This window comes from Excalfactoria chinensis, chromosome 4 (genome assembly GCF_039878825.1).
Source record: "Excalfactoria chinensis isolate bCotChi1 chromosome 4, bCotChi1.hap2, whole genome shotgun sequence".
Lineage (NCBI taxonomy): Eukaryota > Metazoa > Chordata > Aves > Galliformes > Phasianidae > Excalfactoria > Excalfactoria chinensis.
Window position 1 is genome coordinate 77,275,841 of NC_092828.1, and position 21,415 is coordinate 77,297,255.

The following is a 21,415-nucleotide window of genomic DNA, read 5'->3' on the forward strand; positions in this document are numbered from 1 at the left end:
GGCTCACCTGACACACACAGAAGCTTGCTATTTGTATACATAGTAGCATAAATATTAGTACCCCGAAAATCCTATTTACTTGCTGCTTCTGCACAGCGCTGGATTTCAGAATGTGAAGTCGGACCGCTCCGGTTACTTTAACACACCGGCTGAACTGCCGGTGCTTATGCAAAATTAGAAGCAGCGAAAGCTGAAGGCGCAGCACTGCCCAGCAAACCCTTTTCTCTACAGCGACGCACACGCACACGCATCGCGTCGCAGAGCCGCCAGGTGGGAATAGGGCGGAGATGAGGCTACACGTCGTCTGACCTCAGTCTCCTGGTTTCTGAAAGCAATGTTAAACGGAGGAGTTTCTTTACTGCTTAAATGAAAAGCGATGTGAAACAGAACAGCCGAAAGCATTTTCCCCACTTACTGGGAGTTTTCTGCCACCAGGTGGCAATAGAACCACAGCCAGCATCCCCCGGTCCAGTTCTATTTCCCTCCTCCAAAAGAACGAAAGAAAGAAACGAAATAGAACCCAGTTTCAATGCGTCCCACAAACCCTTTGTTGTCGGACGTGTTTCCCTCCTGCTCATTTGTCTGCTTTTCTGACTTTCAACATCTCCTCCGCATCCCACCCACGTAAGCCTATAACGGCACCCCGCCGACACCAGGGGCACAGCGGGCTGCGGTGCTCACAGCGTCCAGAAACGCACGGCCCCTCCGCACCAATGGCTTCTTGTTCGTCGTTTTCTATGTGGAGTCGTATCCTCCCGAAGGCCGGGCAAGTGAGGTCGGATTGGGTCTTAATGCCGCGTTTTGGATGAATTCAGTCACTTTCATTCACATCCATGTTGTTGGTAATCGTGCTTACACGTAACTGAAGTTTAAAGACCGACAAATGAGGTGAGCACGCGTGTGCCCGCACAGCACAGGACAGCACAGCACAGCACAGCTCAGCACAGCACAGCACAGCTCAGCACAGCACAGCACAGCACAGCTCAGCTCAGCACAGCACAGCTCAGCACAGCACAGCACGGCTCAGCACAGCTCAGCACAGCACAGCACAGCCGGCCGGAGCTCTGCTGCCACCTGGCAGCGCTGGTGAGACAAGCCGAGCAGGCTGCAAAGCGCGGCTCGCACCTGCGGGCTGCAACTGAACAGGTTCTGTCGTGGTCCCGCTTTCTAAGCCGTTCTTATAAACACGGAAGGCTGTGCCAGCAGCTGAAAAACATTATTTTATTTGCCGCCTAGCAAAGTACGCGGCTACCGACTGCACAGCCTCTGCTGAGCTTGAACTGAATCTATCACAAGTGAGACTCAAGTCGAAGCAGGGAACTGAGCAGCTTTAGCCGGCCGCTGATAACGCAGCGATCGCTGAGCTACAGAAGTGCTCGTGCCTGCTCTGCTGCTGCTTGAAATAAAGCGATATAAACCTCACCGGAGCGACCCCTTACACAGCCGACAGCTGCAAACAGAATCTTACCACGAGAGCGCAAAGTAATTCCTTGGTGCCTGTTCGGGTCCCTCCTCACCATCACAGCACAGGATGCTGCTGAGGAAGGAGGTGCCAGGAATAACGGCGTCCAGGTTTGCACACGTGGGCGTTAAGGCGACAAACAGAAACAAGAGAACGTGGTGTAGGAAAAGGAGTTCGTTCACCTTTATTTCATTTCGCCACAGTCCCGAACCTGACAGACGTAGAAAAATATCCTTGAGTCTCATAGACAAAGTTACCAGCACTAAATAGCCCTTTGCTCTGACCGGCGGGGCGCTACAGATACATTTGTACAACATTCCTTCCTTCCTTCCTTTCTTTTTTCAGTAAAGGATTTTTAACTGGAACCCATAAGCTACAGAGGAAAAGCTGGCTCCAACCGAATGCATGTATACGGGGTATCTTCCAAATGGAACCAAATCAGCATCGGGAAGAAACAAAATGTCATGGTACAATTGGAGGAGAAAACAACTGAGATCAACGTCAGGAAAGAAGTCATTAACCAAAGACATTTCAAAGCAAATCCTGTGAACTATCTGTGGAAAAGGTCAAGTCTCTGTGGCACAACTGCTCACCAAAAAATTAAGGCAAAGACTGACATCTTATATAAAAATAGCTGAGCAGGCTTCTGGAGAAGGAAACGAGCATCTCTGTTAATACAGCATCATAAATACCCTTACATATACTGAACAGCCACAAGAAAAAAGTCAAGATAAACGCGTGGCATTATTTCACCAGGCATCCATCTCTCCAATAAGCCAAGACTGAACGTCCTGGACTACAGCGGAGGTACATCAGGTCAGGATTGATAGTGGTTTGTTTTGCTACACATACTGACACAAGTAACAGGAATGCAGTACAAACACTGACCTGTCTCACAGCCTCACTGAGCTGCTCGGCCTACAAGCCTTGGCAGATCGGCCCAGAAGGAAATCAGCCTTGTTTCAGGATTGCTTTTAGTTGGTTAATACAGATTAATGCTTAAACTTCCAGAAGAAAAATGAAACCCAATTGTGAAATTAAAACTGAAATCATCGCGGCAGAAGATTCACCACCTCTTCTTAAATACAGCAGCTTGTTTATATGCAGGATCACTTACAGATATCATTACTGAGGACTTTGTAACTAATTTCCAGTCCTAAAAATCAGCAGTTCTGCAGCTGGACTATAATCTGCAGATGTACAGAACTATGACATCAGTGCAGTAAAACTTACACAAAGGAGCTTAAATGAAGTATTTGTAAACGAACTGCATTAATGTTTGAAGTGAGAGAACCTCTGGAGGTGCCAACGCTGTTTGTTGTACCTCTGCCTGTTGCAACTCCACATACACGGACTGATGTGCAGCCCCAGTGATTCCAGACATCATACAAGCGGTGCCATTCCCACTACAATGTTTTCCCCACGCACAACGCAGCTGATGCTGCCACGATTTTAGACGCCGTACTTCACAACATCTGGGACAACGCAGCAGCTCGTGTCACCACAGGTGTGGGAACACCTCTGTTCATTGTATCCACCTGCACAACCCCGAGGGCTCCGCCGCAGCCACACAGCTGTGATGGCACCCAGCACCTCCCTGCACCCACAGCGCCGAGGGCACCTTGGTTCTGCTGCCTCCCCACTCATAGACACAGACATGGGGGAAATGATGGGGACTTGCTTCTTTTTAATATGACATTAAATGTCTGTGTTTACACGGGAGCTGTAGCTTGCCCCTGACTCATTTTAAAGTCACGCTTGCTTACAAGCAAATCCAAATAGCTGCTAAAGGTTTTTATACATATGATTATTAAAAAAAATAAATAAAACAGGAAATGAAGAGATACCAGAAATTAAAATATGAGAGCGTTCTTTCCAGGTGTTGTACCTCAGACAAAGCAAAATCCTGCCCCTTGTCATCACAGCGCTGAGACTGACCCGTCCCTCTCATCAGTTCATCTACGGTGCATCAAGAAACGTCGCATCAGTCATTTGGTACCGGAGTATTTCTAAGTGTAATATTCATTCCTTACAATAGCTGTACCACAAACCGCACAGCTGGGAAGACTCACTGCGCCGCCCTGGGGCATTAATAGAATATTCACTACCGTTAGCATATGCCGATCTTTTTTCCCCAAAGATCACATCTTCGTTATTTCCCTGTCCACAGACCGAGACAAATACACGAGAGAACCAGAACAAAACCCAAACCGAGTGTTTCACACAACTAAAAAACAGGCACAGAGTTGGAGGATGCGTGTTGGAAATAATTTATTGCCTATAAAAGCTTTTTTTATTTTATTTTCAATTCACATTTTCTGTGTGGTTTTAAAGGTGGTGTTACCATTTCAGAGGTAGTGTGTGTAAAATGAAATACAGAACTGGAAAAGATTTACTTCATTCAGTAATACAGTAAAACGTTCACCGTAACCAAAGCTCTGACCTGAAACCATTTTCCTCACAGACATTCTTAAGCATTTTTTATTGAGAATAAATGCTTTTCTGCCTAAATCCCACACCCACCACTGCCCCTTTCACATCTACTGTTTCTGACCACCGTGCCAGCCACCACCTCACAGACACAAACACTGTTTAGCCAAGAGTAGAACCCTATTTATTCTACCACTGAAAGCGCTTTGCGGTACTACTTGTTTGGTTTTGCTCCTAACTTATAACATTTGGCCAATGTGCCAGAATGTTAATCACACCATAAAACAGCTTTTCTTAGTATCCGTCTCCTCTTCGGCCAGGCATCTGACAACTGATCAACCTAATAAGTTTTAGGATGATTTGGGGCAGAAAAGGTGGAGTCCTGAAATGAAGGCTGAACGTCAGGCAGCTGCCAGTCCCCCCAATGCGTACAGCAGCCTCATAGCTCCCAGCTGATCCGAAGGATCTGGGCAGCAGGACTGGAGGTAGTAAATTAAGCTTTTGGTTGCAACATTATGAATTCTTCATGGTTCAGATATTCTGTGTGCTATTCCATTTATGCATATTATTTTTGTCTTCTGTCACTATCCTGAGACCAACAGTCAGCTACGACTACAGTACCTCTGGAAAAGTCAGTGCTGTGCATTATCATCTTCAACATCACCAACAGGGCAGTGCTATGGAGACCCCACATCAGATAGCTGATGAATTCTGAGCAGTAACTTCTACAATAAGGATGCTCATAATACGGCTGATTTCTCCTATCGTTTCAACTCTATCAACAACAGTAGATATTGCTGCCTGTTTGGTGAGCAGACCTGATGAGCTGCTTCCCGAGTTTAGAAGATGAAGCTGTAAGTTAATACATTCCTTTCCTCTTCCTCAGAGGACTGCAGAGCCCACGATCTGCTTGTCATTTTCAGACTTTTTATTGCCTTAGCAAAAAAAGAAATACTTGGAAAGATTAAAGTGCAGTGTTGCTTCAAGAATGAAGTACTCAAGAAATCTGACACTTGTACAGTACATCTGTTCACGTACTTTTAAATCTGCCAAAATTTACCTATTAGAATATTTACTATCGCTCACTCCTGCTAGACCTAAAGACTTGACAGAAGCATCATCTGCAGGGAAATAAAAAGAGGCATAGCTTCAGGAAACAGCTTTCTGAAGTATAAGCAAGCTTGCTAGCATCAAAGACTTTCAGTGCTCCCTAAGGAAGGGAGAGCGTCCCGTTTCTGTTTTTCAGCGTCTCTTCTGAACTACCTTCTTCTTCCACTTTGCTTTCTTCAGACACACTTAATCATTCATATTCCTACAGATGCATCAGGAATAAAGAACACCTGCAAAGTTGTCTTCAATGGACAAAGCAAACGAGAGCCTTAGCAGAGAGACAATGAGAATATCAATATGTGGCACATCTGCTGTTGTTGCTATTCAAGCTACAGATCCACATTAGTGAGATAGCAAAGCGAGGCTTATTTCTTATATCATGACACAACACAATATTAGCTCTCTTTGTCACATAGTCTACACAAATATGTGTTCTGTGGTCATCCTCTGGTCAGAGGCAGTACACACAGACCAAAACCTTAAGCAAGGCCTGGGCCCAGACAGCTATCACCTACCACCTTCCATCTTCTAAAGCACCTTCAGAGCAGACATCAGTATCCCGGTGACCCTGTACTAGAATTTGATGCTTGTCAGCACAACTGCTAAGACAAAGCTGGCCAGGAAAATGGATGGCAACAATGGCAAACTCCCTCAGCACTGTTCTAAGGCCCAGTTAGATGCAGGATATCTTGATTTGGACAGAATTTGAGCGGAACACTTGTGTAGAAAATTGTCTGTTGGGGACACAGGCAAAGAAAAAGAAAGCCCTAAATCACAAAGCACGTGTGCTGCTAGTCTGATCTGCAACACTTCGATATGTACTCAAGGATTGCTATGTTTTATGTAACAGAACCTCCAAGCAAGCATGTAGCTTTTCAGCCACAGTACTGCAAAACTATTGTTGCTGCAATATAAAAAAAAAAACAAAACATAACGGCAATGGTCATACATCCTTCAGATCTTTGTTTTACCTCTGACAGGAAATATACACTGATATTGAAAAAAAAAGCACCTGAACAAGAAGCTGTACAGTATTATCCCCTGTATCCTATTTTGTTGAACAGGACTATCATTTACACACCTTCTTTCTGAATCGCTGAAATATTGCCAAATGCTTCAGAGATTGAAAACAGGAGTACTGTGCTACGTTTTGGCTTGTCACCATACAGGAGAAGAGGACCAAGGAACAACATGCCCAGAGGCACGATGTGGGTGCTGACTGCAGCCCAAGTTCCAGCTGCACTTCCTGAACAGCAGTTCTACTCCCTTTAGCAAAGGGACTTGCGTAAGTGCTTGAATCTAACAGCAGTTAATTCAGAAGTAATTCCTTCAAGTTGTTTGGCACATCAAATAAAAGCAAGGCAGAGCAAATATGAGATATTATCAATCATGATTTTCTTGTATAAGAGTGAATAATTTAACTGACTGTGGAATCAAGTCTATCCTGCCCTTTGCATTGGGAATTCAAGCAAAAACAGCAGGAAAATTGGGTCCAAATAGGGGTAAATCACTTTTTTTTTTTTTAATTCTAGCAAAGGTCACAGAGGTTTCATTGCCAGTGGCACAAATTTCCTATCTAGAGGGAGCAGTAACAGCGAATATTGTTAACTCAGCATACAAAACCCTTTATAAAAGACTTTTTTCCAGAGCGAGCAGAATTACAGTTGAACTCCTTCTTACATTGGAAGGCTACTACTGTGATCTTTGCTCTCAAACCTTAATTACTGTTAAATTGGTGCTCAGTTCAGCAGGCACGTGAAATAACGCTCCTCCTTTGAGTAAGGATGTCAGCAAGCTGCTCCCAGCCAGGCCGTGGTACTTCAGAGCAGGCAGTGAGTGTGTGAGCGACACACAGCTTACACACTGCTTACACAGTGCCTTCTCTCTGGATACTATTATTAAGTGAATATCTTAACTCAAGCACAGGCCTTACAGCTTCCTTTTGTGGGGTTACTCTGTAAGAGGTTTTTTGAGGACTAAATACTAATTGAATTAATTATAGTCAGAATTTCAGAACTGTGAAACCTTTTGTTTTTAAACCTTTATGCATCTGGCACTTAGCAATACTGCTGGAAATCCTTCACGCCCAACTACCACAGCCAAACAGAAAAAGAAGATGGCAGAACAGAGCTCAGCACAGCTCCTAAGGATACCACATCTGCAGGAGTGATTAGGGAGAAGCAGACGGAGAAAACCTGAACTCATTAGTGAGTTTATCCCAGCATTAAAGAAAAATATGTTCTGGGTCATCCCCTTCTTGCCACCACGCCTGAATTTTCTGAGCCTCACCTATGCTGAAATCAATGGCATTACTTACTGCACTGCATGAACAGGGACTCACCAGACTGTGTTATTACTTGGTGTAAAATAGAAAGATCGGGCTTTTTAACAAACTGTGAAAGTAGGTTTCGAAAACACTGTTTGAGGAATATACAGATGAGAAGATACAGAGCATTAACAACATGGGCACGCACTTACAAACCCTATCAAATTCACCCGAATGTGTCTGCACATCCATTTATTCAGATGAGGGAAGGGATTCAATGAGACCAACAGCTGGGAAAGCAGAAACTCATTTCAGCCACCGCCTGCAATCAAGCTCACAGTTTAAAAATGGCAACTGTGACATGGCAGTGCCAAAGAACTTGTCAGACGAGGCTACTTCAAAACCAGGTCACACGTAGGAAGTCTGTAATGCTCAGTTCTAAACACTTAAATGCCTTTCAGGGCATAACAGATTTAAGAGAGCATCTTGATAAAGGGGAGGAAGGTTTGTTGAAGAGTATGTAAAAGGTACTTAAAACAATGAACAGAACTTCAGCACGGCACCTCAACAAATAAGAAAAGGTAACTACATTCATAGAACCACTAAACCCCGTGATAACCTGTCCAACCCACTGCTGTTGTGGAAGTATCAGAAAGGGTCACATAGTGCAGCTACTAGGTTTCCCACATGACCTCGCTGGCGGATCGCTTACAGATTCTGTACATCAACAGTTTAGTGATGATTCCAATTATTCTTTTAGCCTTTCAAAGTGTTTTCAACTGTTTTGGTCACAAAATGTTATGATTAAACAATCTGAAGTCATGTGATGAAAAACACTTCAGTTTAATTTCAGATCTGCGAAGAGTTCAAGCACAAACTCAAAAAAGCTCATTATTCTATTTGGATTCTCAGTTCTTTAGTCCACCTACCTGAGTCAAAATGAGGAAAAAATTAAAACCAGGAACAGTGAGCAAATAACTCTGAAAAAACTGGCTGTTTGCGTAACAGGACGTTTGTTTTCCACTCTTGGATCCCTGCTCAAAAAGTCTGTGCTACAGAGCAAGTGTTATTCTGGAAAGTCAGAAGTTATCCTAATCAAGGCCAAACTGCTAAAAGAGAAACACTTCCTCATACAGGTCTTTCCTTTAGCAAAAACAACACTCAAAATTTCTTGACATTGCAAACTGCAGCCATTATGTACTACAGTCATTCTTCAGGGAGGTCTACCTCCCCTTGGGCTTTCCTTTTTGGGCTGAAGAACACTGTATAACAAAACGCTGCTCTCTTGAAACCTACACATTATGTGAGGTTTCTTCTGTCAGTTAGAAATAATTACAAAAATGAAGTAAAATCACAAACTGTCTGAGGCATTTTTCTCCGATAAAGACGACAAGCTGAATGAGGTATCATCAGGCTCCGGTGACGCATGATTGAAATCCATTTCTTCTAATTCAGGAGGTAAGTCTGAGAGCAGTGCCTACAATGAAAGGAAGTATTACAACACAGTATTATCCTGTGTAGCAGCAATTAGATGTCATTTAAACATATTAAAAAACAAAACAAAACAACACAAAAATCACAACAACAAAACTTGGTTGAGCTTTTTGGTCAGTGTTCATATTGGACGGACTGCAAAGAAATGAAACCGGTCGGTACTGATAGATATTGAGAAGAAAAACACTGACCAAGATGATGCATCTCAGACCAACAGTCCCACATGGTCTTTCAGTTATTCTGGAAACAGCTCAAAACATTCTTCCCCGGACTGGATGAGATGAAATGACCTTCATCCATTTCTTTTATTCACTCATTGTGAAGATGCAAAAGCTTTACTCTATCTATGGTTGCGCTACACACAGAATGTGCATTGGATAGAACCAGATGCTGCACACTGGACCATTACAGTTATTTACGTCATTTATCTCTAAAGATTCAAGTTCACTTTTCTTAAAGCTTAGTTCACATGATCTTATGAAAAATTATGAAAAAAACAGAAGCCATTTTTTTTTTTTTTTTAATTAAAAGTGTTCTAAGTCTTTTTCTTACAAGTTACAGCTCCTATTTTTACACCTGAAAGCCTGCAGACTCTAAGGGTGAAAGGAAAAAGGAGAGGCAACAAAATCTGCCCAAAACCCCCAGATACAAGACATGGTCTGACAAAGTACTCAAGGAAATGCTACGCTTTAAATGCAGTGCAGTAAAACTGAAGCCTGGCTTTTTTTCCTGTATCCATCTTGGACCTCACAACAGACAAATCCAGCTCACTCACGCTGTTGCACTGCTTGCCCTTTGGTAAAAGTAACACTTTTTAATGCCATTGCTCATCTAAATTGTGAGATCTTTTATTTAACTTTCAACTCTTCTTTGTCTGCAAGATGTTCTGCACGTTGCTGTCCCGAAACATGATTTGAGCTTCTGGGCTCTACAGAATAAACATAAGGAAATGACAGAACACAACACAACGTACACCCCCACCGTTAACATCTACTTTGACACTCACCTGCTGCTGTTCTTTATCATCTGATTTAATAGCAAGTATCAAACTCCGCGTAAACGTCTGCAGTTCAAAATACTTCTGTTTGTGATTCTCCAGCTCATTTTCAATGAATCTGACTTCTTCATTCTGAGGGAGAAGATTGCATACAGTTTTGCAAGTAATGAATTGTACTGCATCACTTTAATACATACCAGTACCTCAAACCTTCTGTGTGTAAATAAGTAAAACAGCATGTTATGATTCCTACCAAAGCCAGTACTAAGTCAAAAAACTCCACAATCCCTGAACACAGCATGTAGACATTGGATATAAACAGAGGTTCCTGATGGAGCACCAGGAGCACTGCTCTAAACCTACAAACACGTGCCATCTCCTTTTTCAGTCTCCTCCAAAAGAGAACTGGAATGGCCAATCACGTTCCACACAGACAGGGCATTTCAAAACTCCTGTCATTAAAGAATTAATGACTTAAGCCTAAGTGCTTAAATGTCTTAAAGGAAGCGCTTCCATTTTAAAACAAAGAAAAATGTTTATTTCGAGTAGCTCTTCTCCCTTAAACTTACCAGCTGATTGGTATGTAAGACCCAAACGCTACATCTATCTACTGATCAGCTAAAATTAATCTTCTCTAGTTATTAACCTTTGGAAAGAACACGTAACCTAAATATGCAGAGTTCACTTTTAAGAACCAAAATCACTGTGCATTATTGCAAAAGACATCTGCATAGCGGCATCAAATGCACATCCTCCATCAGATAATGATGATAAAAATACCCATTAAAGTTAATACTGTATAGAATTAAGGTACACGACAAACACAGAGTAAGCATGTATGTTCATAGATACTTCATGGCAAGTACTGTGTTTACCATGGGATATCAGAGGCAAGAAAATGGAAGATAACAATTTAAAAGAGACAATCCTGAGTAAATTCCAAGCTGAAGTTTATGAAGATTGCTCCATGGTAAAACTGTTCTCACATACTTTACATCCTGTTGCACAAGACCTCACCTCTAATCCACAGGCTAGTCTTCCTGTAAGCCTAAACCTCTGCTAGAGAGTATATAACCGGAAGGGAGAAGGGAAAAGGGAAAAACTTCCAGTGAATGCCTTAAGGAATACTTGCAAATGTGTTATGGTAATCAAGATTTGAGATTCTAGCATGAAGCCATTTTATATTGGTCTCTTGTTCCAATAAAACAATTAAGAGTTTTTGGACAGAAGGTCAGATAATGTAGCAGAATATTCCCATTTGAAAACGAATGAAAGAGAGAATTAAGATAAAAAAAGCATCACCCTTATTAGGCAGCCACATGACTAATTAGGTTGGCAGCGGTGCACATAAAACATTCCTTGTTGGCTGGTTTTGATGGCAGCAAATAGTTACATAAGCAAACTTCAATTTGGGGGCTTACATAAAAACAAAACAAAAAAAATAATCAGCTTAATGTATTTCTTTTAGATAGAAACTTCCAAGATGCTTATGTGGCAGTGGATTTTGGCCAGCCAAGGATGGAATTCAGATTTATGCACAAAAGGCATAGCCACAAAGACTAATCACTAATGTCAAACAACAAAGCAACAAACAAGACTCTGTAGGGCATGCTGTCACAACAAGCCTTTCAGTTTGGTGACAGGTGACATTATGAAAAGGTCATTCCCTATCCATATTCATTCTGTACTGCCCTTACCAGGAAAACACTGCTTGAGGGAGTAATTTTTGTTCCGAATAGATGATCTACTCATTATTTTGGTAACTGATTATCATTAGAAGATACCTGTATCTAACTGAAAAAAAAAATAGCTACTTACATAAAAGTGTGCTTAATACACAATAACGAGCTGTGGCAACTTGTATGAGAGCTGTAACAAAGATCACCTTTGCCATTTGGGAGAAGACAGCAGCTGTCAGATATCCAACTGATTTTCCTCCAACACACAACTACCGCTTACAGACAAGTTCTGGGCTACATTGTTAGAATGATTTATTTCTCAGTTCCTCCATTTTATTAGAAGAGTTCAGCTGTTGCACCCCTTTCCAGAGCTGGCAGCATCATGCTGCATTTTAAATCATGCCGCAGCACTCCAACGAACAATTCTGGCACAGAACGATGAAGTTTTGTTTTAGATACTACGTCAATTTGTCTTGGGACACGTGGTGGGAGCTGCAGATGGCTACAGCTACAGTAACACAGCTCCTCTGTAGAAATGGAACTTTTCCTGCTTCCCTCTGCACTGAAATATGGTAAACTTACTTTAAGTGGGACGAGGAGATGTGACTGAAGGGATGACATGTGGCACTGAGACTATCCTGCTTAATGTTTCATAATCTGAATTACTCACCTTGTAATCCAAAAGAGAACTCATTTGATCCACTTCAGAATTACTTATCATATCACTTTCTTCATCATCTATAATTTCTATTTTCTGAAACAGAAGAAAATGGTTCATTCCAAATAAGCAAATGTATGCATCAGACAAACAATCCTATCTCAGAGTGACATGATAGAGTGAGGGTAAGAGGAGCTGGTGCAAGCTTGTCAACACTTTGGAAGCGTGGAGCACCCATTAGATGGCAATCATGCACCTCAGCCACACGATCCAGGAGGAAACCAAATTGAAACTGCTCAGGAGCTGCTGCCACGGTGACTCAGTCTGCTTACATGTCACCATGCTTTTGGCATTAAATCGCACACTGCATGTCATTACAGCTCACAAAAGCCGGCATTTTATTCCATAAGCTGCTCATTGAAGACTTCCTAGAGAGCAAAGATTATCACAGTTTATTCCGCTGGAACAAAAAAGACATTACAGCAAGTGACAAGCAAGCCCAAACTGACCTACTTCTTGCCTAAGGAACTGAGGAGGTCCTTTGGCCTACTTTGGTCAGAGGGCAAGTCAAATGACCTAAAATGCATATGAAAACAGCTCTAATTCCATTCACATGGACATTTTCCCCTTAAATCATAATAATTCGTGGATTTTTTTATATTGAGTTTTGTAAGACATCTAAAGTTAAATCATCATAGTATCATAGTATCATAGTCTCGTGCGAGTTGGAAGGGACCTTAGAGATCATCGAGTCCAACTCCCGGGATTCGAGCCCTCTAGTGTAGCAGAGCGGCAGTTTTACCCCTTGTGCCACAAGGGGGATTCGAACCCGGGCCCTCTGGTGTTGCAAGCGGTGGTTCTACCACCGTTAGAAGGTGTTCAAGGCCAACTTCAATGCTGCTTAAGACTTAGAAATACCATATAATAACCATATAACCATATTAATTTCCACACAGTGTGTTTTTCCTCCCCACAGAAAGCTTACTTACATGAGAAAAATCAACTCAAAACTAACTTCTATAGGAGAAAATACAGAATTTACACATCTTTACTAAACTCGTGACATTTTTTTAATACATATCAAAATTAGATCTCAAACATCCAGAATGAATTTGAATTCGACAGCGATTAGAGACTGGCAATTTACCCAACAATTCAGAAGGATAACTTGATAAAACCAGAAATTGCTCTCTACTTTTGAGAGGGAAGCAGTGGTCAGTTAAGAAGAGGATGTTTTGCCTGTTTGGTTTGGTTCGTTTTACTATTTTTCACTAATTTGGCAGTTGAAAGCATATAACAGAGACTGCATATAACAGGTTAAAATGGTTTTATGTAATACAGTGTAGGCAACGACTCACACGGACATGAAAGATTCTAATGGTTAGTTCTCAAGCTGTTATATTAGGGGAGGTTTCTTCACTACAGCATGTGTGTGCCTCCTCCCCTCCTCCTACAGGGCAGCCATTGGAAACTTCCTTCTAATCCCCAGTGAGCAATCCTTAAGGACTGGCTGTCACACTCACTACCTCACAAACACGTGTCACAGGGAGAGAGGGGAAACCACATATTCTGTCTTTCAATGCCTGACAGCCCAGCTGAACAGATAGCAGTTCAAAGGCTTAACGTCACAAAGATCTGCTGCTGCATCTTACACAGAGCACTGAGCACTGAGATCTACATGTTTTGGGGTTTAGAGGAAATTATTTTTGAGGAAAAAAATTCTAAAGAGATGTCAGACATTCATACTACCTTTCTTATAATTATACATTTAAAGATAGCAAGGGAAAGAACAGATTCAAATTTCAAATAAGAGAAAGTGTTATGCAATGTCCAAGTGCAACTGCAACAGCACACGTCTTAAAGATTGGTACAGTACTAACAAAACAGAGCATGAAAAAAAACCCAGCCATCTCTGCCTCCCCCCTTTGGCCTTATCAAATTATATAAGGCCGGAGTTTAGGTGGAGAACTGAGGCTCTTGGACATCCCCTTTGCAAATCTTTTACCTTTGTCATTTTACATTCTGCATCTCCATGGCAAACACGTCAGCCTGAGTGATTATATCTAAGGTCACAGCAGGCTGCTATGGTAAACAGAAAGGAAAAAGGAGCCACTTCTATTCAGGCAAGCCACAGAACATACAGCCCTGGGATTTTTTTTATCCAAAAGCTGACCATACACAAACAAAAGAAATAAAAAAGAAATAAAATGTTCTCCACATATATATATAGAGGAAAAAGAAACTCCTGTTCTATCAGCTCATTTCAGCTTTTGTGTGATTAATGTAAAAACAGAGCTGGCTGCAATGGCTGTAACTGGGGCCTGTTCATTCTCCTGATAACTTTTTAAGACAAAAGTCACCCCACCACTTGGGGTCTTCTCTCTTCTTCCTCCCTTCCTTTCTTCTAATCTGAGAGAAGGCAGGCTAGACAAAGTGACATATTGCATTATTTGCCATGACTCCTCCCTCTGTCTTTCCTTCCTTGTCTCAGTGTGGTCAATTAATTAAGAACAGCAAGAACAACCGTGTTTGACTTAAAGTGAATGCAAGTGAGAAAGCAATCATCATCTAAATAATGTCCTGTTGAGATTAAGGGAATGAAAAGCACACACCAGCCTGGACTGATCTCACAGATTCAGGGCTGGGCACAAAGAGGAAGCACTAACAATACCTGGCTTCCTTAAAGCTACAGAAATCTTTCAATTTTTTTCTAATTCTTTCTTTTTTAATACAGTAGGTACTAACAGAGCGCTACCCAAGCATTGTGTTTTGCACTGCAGGAAAAGAACACCTTGACTGTTATGGTATGAAAAACATCCAGTATTCAGCTTTTAATGAACGTGTGTAATTGTCTCCTCTGGTACTCTTAGCACCATTTCTTTCAGCACTCAAACAATATGAAAAGACACTCCCAGAACTCACCTGAAGTTTTTACCTAGTGAAAAAAATGGTGTTGGACAGCAAGTTCAACATTAGACATTAGTGAAGTCATATCAGTGGAAAAGGAGAGGTGTACATACCACATTATCAGCAGATACTGGATTCCGGTCATCATCTTTGTGATGAATTTCTTCATTTTGAAGAGCTTCATTTGTTTCTTCTGCAAAAATAAATGAGTTTTTCAGATTTCATTCAAATTTTATGCTTACGGAATATTAGTTGCCTCTATGACTAAATATGTCACATCCACTAGATACAAAAAATGAAAATCATTATCAGAAGCTACACAAAAAATAAAACTCTATGTCTCATTAAGCAAGACATTGCACCACAAGCATCTCAGGCCAAAGTCTTGCCAATTGCTAGTTGAAAAGACAGAGCAAACACCAGTTGCTCTCTTGCCACATACCAAAACATTACAACATTTCAGGTTGGAATATTCAAAGGTGATGAAGTGTTTCACACGTCAGAGGTGCCCAGAGCTTTTTTTTTTAAGTAATTAATATATGACAAACCCAGCATGCCCTGTAATTATAGGGTACATATCAGAATCCTCCTACTTGCAGGCACTGGCTACTTTTGAACAGAGCAGCGATCAAGTAGCTTATTTCCTTCTAGTAAGGCAAACTGTTTATTTCTAATGGATCTAGGCTTGGTCTGCTCTTTGTACAAGCAAAGTACGTGCTTGAAAACAGAGTGAGTCTTATCCTTAACCTCAGCACTAGATGATTCCACTAGCCCTGACTACTGCTAGAGAAAGATAAGACATTAAATCCTATGATTAAGTACGTTTCTCAGATTTACTTTATTTTTCCACACTTAATACAAAGACCTGAAGGAAGCAGTTTAGAGAAACAGCAAATAAATAAGCAACAGAGGCAAGAGTGCTCTGGTAAGAAACCTAAGTGAGGGCATTAATAGTGAGGCCACTGATGGAAGCACACAGCGCCAGGTGCCCATGCAGCCCAGTGCTGGCAGCACAAGACAGGGGCAGAGGGGCAGCAGTGGGACAAAGTGTATCTCCTCCAAGCACGCAGAGCAGTAACAGGATTTAGCAACAGGATTTAAATGGAGACTACCAATGCTGGCTGAGAAAGGACAGTATCCGGGCCAGGCCATAGTGAGACAGTTTTCTGCCAGTAGATTTCTCTAAACTCAACAAATGTTAAATTGATTTGAAACAATTCAAAATAATCTGCCTCTGGCTGCACTTCAGAGGACAATTTCTGCTAGAACAAAAGCAAGTGGTTCCATATGGGAAACGTGTGAGGCGGGAGCAACCACTGTCTACCTTGTGCTGCCCACAGGGATCCCAACAGCCCCACAGAGCTACCCTGACTCCACAGCCTGCAGCCACCACTTGCTTCATTCTACCAGTGAACCCAACTCCCTGCAGCACTTTAAAGTCATTAAATATCCCTTCTCACATAACATAAACTGGCATAGTACAGCGGCCTCCATGCTGCACTCATTTACGCAAACTATGGTTCCAGTTAATGCAACTTTAAAAAAGGCAAGGTACTGTGGGCATCTTAGTGCTTAATTCTGGAGAGTATAGCCTTCTTTTTCTTCTCCTTTTCTAATATTTACATGGTACGTTTTAAAAGCTAATGCCAACACTTTCATTCTAATGAGGCAATTTAAAATATCCTCTTTAAGAGTTATGGGTTTTGTTTGTTTGTTATGTTATTAATTAGGACTGCGAGTTATGTTAAAACAATCACATCTGTGGTTGAGCAGTGTACACGATGGTCGGTGTGACTATTTCCAGGAAGTTCTTAGTAATCTGAGCAGTGAAACCTACTGGTTTGAACTCTAGAAGTCAACAGAAAGTTCTTGTGGTAGAATGGAAGACAGATTCCTGGGTACTGTGCAAACCCCACAGATTTCTGGTACTTCCTTACACTTCGACTACACACACGCACTCAAGTTCCTACACTGTGTTGTAAGTTAGCCTCATTCAATACACGCAGAGTTATTTTTCACTTTAAGCTGCAGAAAACTCAAGATTCCCCATCACCACTTTCTTTCAAACCAGCATGACTAAATCAGTGCCTTCCACACCTCAGGCAAATTAAGGACTCCGATTCTGCATCTCGTTTGGCATTCAGTCACTTGACCCATTTCTTTATCATCTTATTCTCTTTACAGTAGGTTATGACAAAGCAATCTCAAATTCATTCCCATCAGTTCTCCATTTCTCCAGTTCTTTCCTTTAAATTGTTCAGACAGAATGACAAGATCAAGACTGGCATATTAAACTGAAATAGCGTGCACATCAGACTTTCTTTCAGTTTAGACAACAAAGGTTTTATTGATCTCTTCTAATCAGAAGCACTGGGAGCAATTAGTCAAGGTTGCAAAGCTGGTGAAAGGACCAGATTGGCAAATCATGCCCTCGGCCCAGAGCATAAGCATACAGGAGGGGAAGGCAGAGGTTTGTCCCATGTGGTCAGATGGTTCTGTGAGGTGCAGTAAAAGGGAATTAAGTTCAAGACACTTATCACTCCAGAGCATGGAATTCACTGTGAACAAACACACACCCTGTAGGTGCAAGTTCTAAGGCTTCCTGAACAGTCCCCAGCTACTGACTTTGATCCTTCCTGCAGACTCGTATCAGCCTGTCATAGCGCATACACACACCTGAGGCAGCTTAATGACACAAGTTCTGCCATGCTCTGACACAGTCTGAAGCTCTTTTAGGGCAAGACAGAGTTTGAGCTAATGTATTTTCTGAACTTATCATTTTGAGTTTATTGTGGAAACCATAACTGCACAGTTCTGGTCACCTCAAAGCTAGCAGCTTCACATGCATCAGTGCTTGTTCAGCCAAGAATTGTTGATGTCACCCTAACAGGAATCGATGTTCAAGTTGGCTGAGTAGAACTGGTAAGTTACCAGAGAGCACTTGTAAAAACTCAGCTTCCTGGGAAAAGGAGACCCATCCACTTGTACTGTCTGTACATCTCTCAGTTGCACCAGCAAACTGTGAACTTGTTAATTAAATTCTGAGGAATCTGTCAGAAAAAGAATCTTATGACAGAAAGTTTCTGCAAGGTATGCGATAAAAACACCAGCAGCATTCACAGAGTGAAGTAAGAGACCCAACAGTACTGTCAGTACAAAAAACGACACTCTTTCAGACGTTTCTGAATGCGTACAACAGAGAACCCAAAGCATGCACACAGTATAAAATTCAAACACATGCACAGTGGTGACTGCATTTTCAAATACCTTGTGAGCTTCCTTCAGATAAGCAGATGGATACTTCATCATTCCTATCATTATCATCCCCCACTTCAGTAGCAGTTTCTTCTCCTGGATTAAGTGCTGATTTAGAAACAAATTCAGATTGATCAGAGAAATCAGCAGGACCTCCTCTAGGGGGTGGGACCTCAATCCCCATTAAACGGTACTTCCGTCTTCGATTCCCAATCCACGTCTTGCAAGAGAAATAAACATGAATTATAACAGAAACTGTAACAAAAGCAGCAGACCCACAATCAAGTGAAATTAGCACATCTGTACTCTAAGAACAGGAGTATGGCCAGCAACCCAAGGGAAGTGACTATTCCCCTGTATTTGGCCTTCATGAGGCTGAATCCTGGAGTACCGTGTTCAGTTTTAGACCCCAACACAAGGGAAAAGGGAAGGAAAGTGCAGAGCAAAAGGAACAGAGGCAACAGCTGCAAATCACAGCAAGAAAAATTCTGACTGTAACTGAGAAAAAAGAAAACAGACATTTTACAGTGATGGCAGTTAAGCACTGGAATGGTTTGTCCATAGGAGTTTTGGAATCTCCAGCCTTGCAGGTACTCAACGCTTCACCGGACAAGGCACTGACCTCACTGTGAAGTCAGCTCTGCTCTGAATAAAAAGGACTAGGTGATCTTGTAGGTCCATCCCTCCCTAAATTATTATATGAAATCAATATATGATCTTGGATTCAAGTTCTCTTGCTCCGTAACTTCTAACGTGATCAAACCATCCAGAGACTCAAATGGCCAGCCTACTCTAAGATTTCCTATAGCACAGGAGAAAATAATCAAGATGGTAGCTTTATATCGCTTCACTTTGTAAAGTGAAGTAATCTCAAAACAGTATTATCTTTCCCTCATCTTTAGTTGAAGGATGTGCCTTTAGGAAAAGAAATTACGGAGCTTCATAACTGTTAATTGACTTGCTTTCTCTGATAAATTCTAAAGAAAAATTATGCTGAAATTTTTAAAGACTCAAAAAGAGTTCAATGTGATGTAGTACGAATTGTCGGCAACTCTTTATCTCAGCTCTCTTCTTTTCCTTGCATTACCCAGGCTTTCAATTCCACTTATCAGCTCTTGTTCACAGACACTTTGTTCCATCAAAATCAGTTTCTCGCTGGCATCCAAAAACCCTTCTCAGAGCCTGAAATCAGCTTCTTTGCCTGATTGTAACTTCTAATCTTCTTGCCTTGGCCCTTCCCCCCTCTCCTTCCACACCCTCCATGTTCTCAAATGTGTTTGCCAAATACGCTGGAATATTAGAGGAATGTATCCCTTAAAGATACATGAAACAACATTACTATGGCCTTATTTTGGAAATAATTGCAACGTTTCTTCTTCCCAATCCACTAAATTTAACTACTGTTCCAACACGTAGCACAGTAAAGATTTGTAATAAACCTATTGCTTATAATTCCTCAAAGAGAAAAAATAAGAAAGGTGAACTACAATCCCAACTATTATACTTTCATGCTGTGCTGGCCTTGGGGAAAAACACAATAAAATAGGTTAAACTGCATCTTTAACTCAGTAGAAGACGCCATGGTTAACACTGGTCTTGGCAAATCATTGTTCCTAGGTGCTACTCGCTTTCGCAGCTCTAATTTTCCTCAATGACAAATGCAAAATAGGTACAAAAAAGCTACCTAGAGATTTTTGTACACCACATAGCATTTGGGGTGGCAGTTAATAGTTCTAAAAACTACATGGTTTAAGAATCAATCTGCTTATTTTTTTTTTACTAAAAAATTCTGAAAAAAAAAGAAAAAGAGGCTCCTGGACAAGATAGATATCACCAGTCTTTTTATGTACTTTTCAAAGCAGAAATTCTTTCATTCAACCTACTGAATATGTCACAGAATACGAGTGTATTTTTACAGTATATCAAAATGGGAAAGAGAAGTTCTAAGCTTCCATACAGAGCACATGCTATGCTTAAAAGTGAGTACTCTGAAGCCATACAATTATGAAAGCACGAGCAGAACAGTATTTCCCTGTAGGCCAAGTGTAGTAATTCCAATTATATCCTTAAAATGTTACATCCTTAAAAACTTCAAAAACACCTGTAAAGTACATATGATCGGACTCACTAAGCCCACTTACAACAGCCAATAACAAACTCGGCAGCAGCTTCCCCCGATGACCAGGAAGAGGTAAGGAAGATAGGACAAAGGCTGGGCAGAAGCAGCCAGTGTATGTTTGCTGTGAGTAAGCCTGTATGTAAGTAGGCTGACAGGGAGACACCTAAAAAGCATGATTACAGCTCTGCAGTGATTGAGATCAGCATGTCAACGCACTAGAGAGATTCTAGGTTGGAACCTTCAGAAATCCCACATAATGGAAAAAACACAGACTGAACATTCCAAGTTTTTTCACATTGTTTCTTGATCATAAGCTGGATCTAGACTATGCCTAGGCCCCCCAAAGAAACTGTTAATCAGATAGGATTAAGCAGCCCTTCTGATGCATAGTTCTGCCTAATTACTAATAACTCAAACTGTCAATAGTGCAGAGTGAAGCAGGACCAACCTAAATCTCACTACAATTGTGAATCTGCCATTATAGAGGAACCTGAGGTAGAGGTCAGTCTGATACTGGTAACAATAATAGTTACTGCGGAGAAAAAGAAGTTTTAGTTTGCTCATCCATTTGTGTGTGCACACTGCAGAGTTTTATGGAGCTCATCTGAATGTGCTACAGTGGTCCTGAAGACAAAAATATTTCAAGAAGACGCTATTAAAATATCTGCACAAAACTTCATACTGCTGTTCTCTGTATGCCAAGAAAGGAACAAAGGGAGACTAAGCAAGTGTGTCAGTTTTCCTCTTATCCAGGAGACCATTTTTGCTGCTTTCAGTGGAAACAGCTTCACTCTTCAGAAAGTGAACTGAAGAGCTTGGAAAACATGGAGAAGCTTTGCTCTCTACAGAGAAAAGAACAATTCCTTTAAGCCTCCAAAAAAGTGCAACTTCATTTTTTCCTAATTCAGATTCACTCAGGAAAACAAGCAATTCAATAGCCAGAGTAATGTTTGCTTTGAAACTAATTTGGTACCATACTGATATACCAACCCAACAGATCTTCACAAGAGCTTTAAACAAAGGCTCCCATCTCTCCTG

At 41.4% G+C, this 21,415-nt stretch overlaps 1 protein-coding gene across 2 annotated transcripts in view; it reads right to left on the reverse strand.

Annotated features, from left to right (window-relative positions):
* Positions 1 to 3,717: 3,717 nt before the first annotated feature.
* HDX (highly divergent homeobox) overlaps positions 3,718 to 21,415 on the reverse strand; it is a 39,470-nt gene continuing 21,772 nt past the window's right edge. The window contains exons 7-11 of one of the 2 annotated variants that reach the window (XM_072336374.1): positions 18,271 to 18,478; positions 15,117 to 15,196; positions 12,109 to 12,192; positions 9,769 to 9,891; positions 3,718 to 8,745 (exon numbers count right to left, since the gene is read on the reverse strand). In XM_072336374.1, coding sequence (XP_072192475.1) covers positions 8,620 to 8,745; positions 9,769 to 9,891; positions 12,109 to 12,192; positions 15,117 to 15,196; positions 18,271 to 18,478 — 621 coding nt within the window. In that variant the 3' untranslated portion in view covers positions 3,718 to 8,619. Of the gene's footprint in view, positions 8,746 to 9,768; positions 9,892 to 12,108; positions 12,193 to 12,428; positions 12,525 to 15,116; positions 15,197 to 18,270; positions 18,479 to 21,415 lie in introns of those variants that run through there. The other variant, XR_011903527.1, reaches the window with a different exon arrangement.